The 6,095-nt window shown below is 35.7% G+C and overlaps 1 protein-coding gene across 1 annotated transcript in view; it reads left to right on the plus strand.

The window, feature by feature from the left end:
• Positions 1-4,240, plus strand: part of LOC106108310 — a gene marked incomplete at its 3' end in the record, with an annotated part of 8,527 nt that extends 4,287 nt beyond the window's left edge. The window contains exons 3-6 of the mRNA XM_013289444.1: positions 2,034-2,219; positions 2,544-3,423; positions 3,697-3,793; positions 3,953-4,240. Coding sequence (XP_013144898.1) covers positions 2,034-2,219; positions 2,544-3,423; positions 3,697-3,793; positions 3,953-4,240 — 1,451 coding nt within the window. The remainder of the gene's footprint in view (positions 1-2,033; positions 2,220-2,543; positions 3,424-3,696; positions 3,794-3,952) is intronic.
• Positions 4,241-6,095: the final 1,855 nt, after the last annotated feature.

Here is a 6,095-nt window from a genome sequence, read left to right on the forward strand (position 1 = left end):
TTTTGTTTAAGAATACATGTTATTATTGTTCATTGTATATATTGTAATTATGTGTATTTAATTTTACACGATTTAAAAATAAATAAATAAAAATAAAAATAAATAAAAGCAAAGTATTGTCGCGAGTACCAGGAGCGCATAGTATGTTTGGATCTAGAGCGTCGTGAATGACGTGCGCCGTCATACTTCCCTCCGCGCGTCTCTGCTGAGTGAGTACCTACCAAGATAAGTTGTCAAACTATTATCGCTCTTACTGCAAAGACACAAAGCTTAATATGCTTCGGGACGGGCAATAAACAAGGCGCCCTGACTAGTTCGAAAAAGTATAATGGCGTTGGGTTTCGGACAGCATATTCGTCATTGTAATAAAACATAATTATTATGCCTCTTAGAAGATCGCCACCTCATGCATGCCTTAAGGCTCCCATCGAATCACAACATGGTGGTTCTGAGCCTAACATACCAACATGCAGAGAAGACCTAGACTCAGCCAACCTTCCCGCCAAAATGTGCACCCGAGGAATTAAGCGAAAACAAAATCAAGATTTTAGAGAGGAACTACAAGGATTTAAAGAGGATATCATGGGCGTCCTTAACTCGTGGAAGGAATCCCAGGAAATCAAGATGGAAAAAATTATAACAACAATCACTGAGCTACGAAGCGATTACCAGGAGCTGCATACGAGTGTTAAATTTATATCCGAAAAATACGATGATCTTAACACTAAATTGACAGAATTAGATAATCAAAAACGGGAACATTTAAAACAAATAAGTGAACTCAAAAATAAATTAGATTCGATTGAAAAAATTCAAAAGTGTTCCTCGGTTGAAATTCGAAACATACCCAAACTACAAAAAAAAGAATTTGCAGACGATCTGCTTAATATTGTTCAAAATATTGGCAAGGTGCTAAATGTTCATTTCGACAAGCACCATATAAAAGACATTTTTAGATTAAGTACTAAGTCTGAAAATAATAAGCCGATCATTGTGGACTTTACCAACAAAATAACTAAGGACAAAATTATCAGTGCAACAAAGATATTTAATAAGAAGAATCCAAACAACAAATTAAATACTACCCACATAAAAATTAACGAAGACCGTACCCCAATATACATCGCCGAAGCACTTACATCAAACGCCAGGAGATTATTTTACTTGAGTCGACAATTCGCAAAAGAGCATAACTATACGTTTTGCTGGGTCTCGTACGGTAACATATATTTACGAAAGGTAGAAGGGGCCAAGCAAACACGTATTGACTGTGAAGGTGATCTTTTAAAACTTAAAGATTTATGACTCGAAGTTTATATACTTAGTTTGACGTTTTTGCTACTAGCTATGGATTTTATTTTTTGTTTGTTAATTCCCTTTAATGTTATAGTATTCGGGATTAAATGTTCCTACTCGCCGCTACAATCATTTTGCATGTTAATTTTAGTATATCATACAGATTTTAGGATTTGTTTTTGTTTGATTTTCTATTATTTTATAATTAATTTTTTTATTGATTGTTTTTGCATGTCACTACAACCTATATGTCATTCATACACCATATACAATACTACACAGAATTATACAATACCTTTCTGTTATGTGCACCACAAAACTACAACACAGACTATACAACTTTTATATAACATTTCGATTATTAAGCATTTATACACTATTATAGTGGGAAGAATAAAACTGGTTACATTGGCAAATTACGCAAATATTGCTTTTTTATTGTGGTGGAGTTTGGACAATACAATAATTATATATTATCATGCGCCTGCAATAAATATAAAGGCAAAGACTCGAACTTGCGAATGTATCATAAATAACAAAATTCAATGCACCTAATGCACTTACGTCAATTACAACAGACCTGGATATAAATAAAATTAACTGCCATCAAATTGAAGATACCGCCCAGTGTTCCCGCTTATTACACTGTCAAAATAATACTGAAAAATTACGCATAGTTACAGTTAACATCAGAAGCATTAATTGTAACTTTGATTTACTTTTGGCTTTTATCGCAGGGCTTGACATTGAACTAGACATCATAGTACTGACCAAATGTTGGTTAAGGAAAGAGATGACCCCGCCTAACATAGATAACTATAATGTGTACTACACGCGAAAACTATTAAACCAAAACGATGGCATAGTAATCTACGTTCGTAACTCCCTATCTGCCGTCTGCTATGAACCCGAAGTGTCCGATGGTAACGTTCTTGTCCTTAATGTTGATAAATACTCAATAATCTGTTCTTACCGTCCCCCTTGCTTTGTGAATCCACGACAATATTTATTATCGCTAGATACTCTGTTAAGTACAATCTCCAACAAAAATGTTATATTGACAGGCGACATTAACATCAATACCCTAGACACAACTTCAAATTTCACAAACGAATATCTTTGTATCCTAGCTTCGCATGGCCTCCAACAAGGAATATCTTACCCAACCAGAATAAACAATTGTCTTGATCACTTTATGCTTATGACACCTAATGAATGGCAAACCATTGTATTTTCACCTTTAACAGACCACAGCCCTATTCTTCTGCAAGTGAAAGACTCCTGTATTACGAAAAATTCTAGCAAACGTACTAAACAAACCATTGATTACAATATGGCATTAAGCAAAATCAGCTCCACCGATTGGTCTTACTACTACACACTTCAAGATGTGAACCAAAGTGCCGAATTTCTTGTGAACACTATTAAAAGTGTCATCAAAGAATGTACCGGCACAAGACAAGTATCCAAAAAAAAAGCCCCTCTCAAACCTTGGATCACTGTTGGTATTGTGAGATCAATACGGAAGAGGGATAAGTTGCACTTTAGAACTAAACATAGACCTGACGATGATCTAGCAAAAATTACTTATATTAACTACAGAAATGCTTGTAATAAATTAATAAAATCTCTAAAACAACAATATTATGAAACTAAACTACGGAATAGTGACAAAGATATCAAAAAGAAGTGGACAGTTATAAAAGAAATTTGCAACTTAAAAACTAAAAACGAAACACCAAATGAACTACTTAACATTGATAACACGCCAATATCCTCACTCAATAAAGTCAATAGATACTTCACACATATTGGTCAGCACCTAGCCGAAGTCATCTTACAGAATCTCAACAAATCAGAAGATGAGTTAGCAAGAGAAGCAAGCACACAGCATACCAAAAATGCTTACTCAATGTCGCTTACACCTACTGATCCCTATGAAATAACTAAAATCATAAATGACATAAAATCGGACTGTTCCCCGGGCTATGATAATATTACTAGTAAATTAGTCAAATTATCAAAAGAACACCTAGCCCACCCAATAACACATCTCTGTAATCTAAGTCTTGAACAAGGTATATTTCCAGACCAGTTCAAGACTGCAATCATTTCGCCAGTTTTCAAGTCAGATAATAAACGTGACGTCTCCAATTACAGACCGATTTCCCTGCTTTCTATTATGTCTAAGATCCTAGAACGATTAGTCAACACAAGGCTAATCAATTATCTTGAAAAAAATAATCTGTTATCTGACTATCAGCATGGTTTTCGCAAAGGAAGATCGACAGATGATGCAGTTCTGGAACTGACCTCGCTGATAAACCAATATGTTGACAATGGTGAGAAAGTAATTGGAGTATTTCTATACCTAAAAAAAGCTTTTGATACGGTTTCCAGACCAATACTTTTATCGAAGCTGGAAGCAATGGGAATCCGCGGCCAAGTTCACAAATGGTTCCAGAGCTATCTCGAGCGACGACAACAGTACATTAGAGTAAATAATACCTTAAGTGACGCACTTACGAGGTACTTAGGTCCGACCCTTTTTCTAGCCTATATTAATAATCTTCCAGATGTGCTACCATCCAATGCCCATTCTCTTCTATTTGCTGACGATACGGTCCTATTATTCCATGGTTGTGACTGGCAACAGGTGCATAAACTTGCAGAAACAGGACTCAAGAGTGTGACAGCCTGGTTGGAAAACAATTTACTGACCCTTAATGGTGCTAAAACCAAATATCTCTGTTTTTCTAAATCTGAAAACAATTATCCAAACCAAGAACAAACTATTACCCTTCATACATTCCCTTGTAACAGAGATCAGTCGAGTAAATGCAACTGCAACATGCTTACAAGAGCAAAAAGTGTTCGATATTTAGGTATAGAGGTGGATGACAATCTAAGCTGGAAGGAACATATCGCGCACATTTGTTCACGGGTGAGAAGACTTATTTATATTTTTAAGCAGCTACGAAATGTAGCAAACAAAAGAACTCTGATCTTAACCTACAAAGCACTCTGTCAGAGTATTATTTATTATTGTGTGACGGTATGGGGTGGGGTACCCAAGACAAGACTGATTGAGTTGGAACGAGCACAAAGAGTAGTACTTAAGGTACTAATGCGCCTCCCATATCGCCATCCTACCACTGCACTGTACGAGGAGTCGCGAGTTCTCTCTGTTAGGAAGCTGTTCATTCTTAAATCACTTACAAGGTTTCATCGCTCCACAGCTACCCTCCTACTACACTCTTCCAAAAGGAAATTCCGCTGCCCTATTCCCCTTACCAAAACCAGCTTTGCGCAAAGGCACTATAATTTTCTTGCACCTTGGATTTACAACCAGGTATTGGCACAGAGCGATACAAATCTTGGAATGTTGAGTTGTTTCAAATTTAAAAAGTATATTATAAAATGGCTAATATCACTTGATTATGATTCCACTGAAAATCTTTTCAAAATAATGCAATAAATCCTTTACATAAGTTTGCAAAATAATGTTGGACTACAGTAATAAGTAGTAATATTGAAAAAACACTCAAAACTAAATACACACACTCACACATATACTTCACACACGCACACACGCACACACGCACATACTCACGCACGTAATCGGATCCATACACAAACATACACACATGCAATATCACACACTAAATTAACTGTAATATATATTATAATATTATATTTTCCTTTGTTATGTAGCAACTTACTCTTAATTAAATATGATAATTGATAAGAGAAGGTCCTGTCTCCTAAAACACAGTTGTTATAATTAGTTCAGGAGACAGAGCCCCATTTGATATTGTAAAAATGTTTTTTGTCTAATAAAGAGTTTTTCATTTTTTCATTTTTCATAACGCGGAGACACAACAGGCGTGTCGATTTTTCGGTAGCGAACGGGGTCGCTAAATTCGGTTTCGCGTTCGAAATTGCTGATACATCTTCAGGCAGCATCGCTGGGCCTATAGACTTGACTGAACCAGACTGTGACTCGATTGACATTGACTGAGACAAGGCACCTGCAGGAGGTGACGCAATTCATCGAGCTGGTGAGTACCATTTCCCCATTACGTTTACAATATTATGCCCTCCGGTGCAATCGTAGTTCAAGGGTAGGTTGTGCCGCGGGACCCGAACCCGTTTGTACGGCACAGATACCTACGGCTTTATTGATCTGTGCTTAGATTTAGACCTTAGACGTAACTACCAGTGGCGTTTTAATGTTACTAAACCAATTATTGGTGTCGACTTTCTTAGCCATTATAACTTAATTGTTGATTGTAAAAACCATCGTTTAGTCGATAATACTACCACTTTATCTTGTCATGCTATAGTTGCTAATTTAATTGATGTTGTTTATTATTTATAAAGTGGGAGAGGTGTGAAGAGATAGACGAGTGGCGTATCGACTCACTTTATTTTTAAGTACCGACCTTCAACTAACATTTTAATATTATTACAGATAAAATATATGACATCTCCTTTTTTTTTTACTACATTCTACTGTTAACATATTTTAAAACTAGCATATATATATAAATAAGCACAACTACTACTACTACATGTTATATATTGGAAGATTACACAAACAAATGGCAGTAAAAAAAAATAATGCGACATAAATAACAAAACATAAAACATAAAGCATAAAGCAACACACATAAAAGGCAAAAAAAAAATAAAAAAAAACTGACATTACGCTTTTAAAACATCAATTTAAGTTACATACCAGTACATTTCAAGTTACATACCAGTTCCTTAGGAGTATCCGTACCGTTCAGGAGGCC

Source organism: Papilio polytes, unplaced genomic scaffold (assembly GCF_000836215.1).
Source record: "Papilio polytes unplaced genomic scaffold, Ppol_1.0 DF821712.1, whole genome shotgun sequence".
Taxonomy (NCBI): Eukaryota; Metazoa; Arthropoda; class Insecta; order Lepidoptera; family Papilionidae; genus Papilio; species Papilio polytes.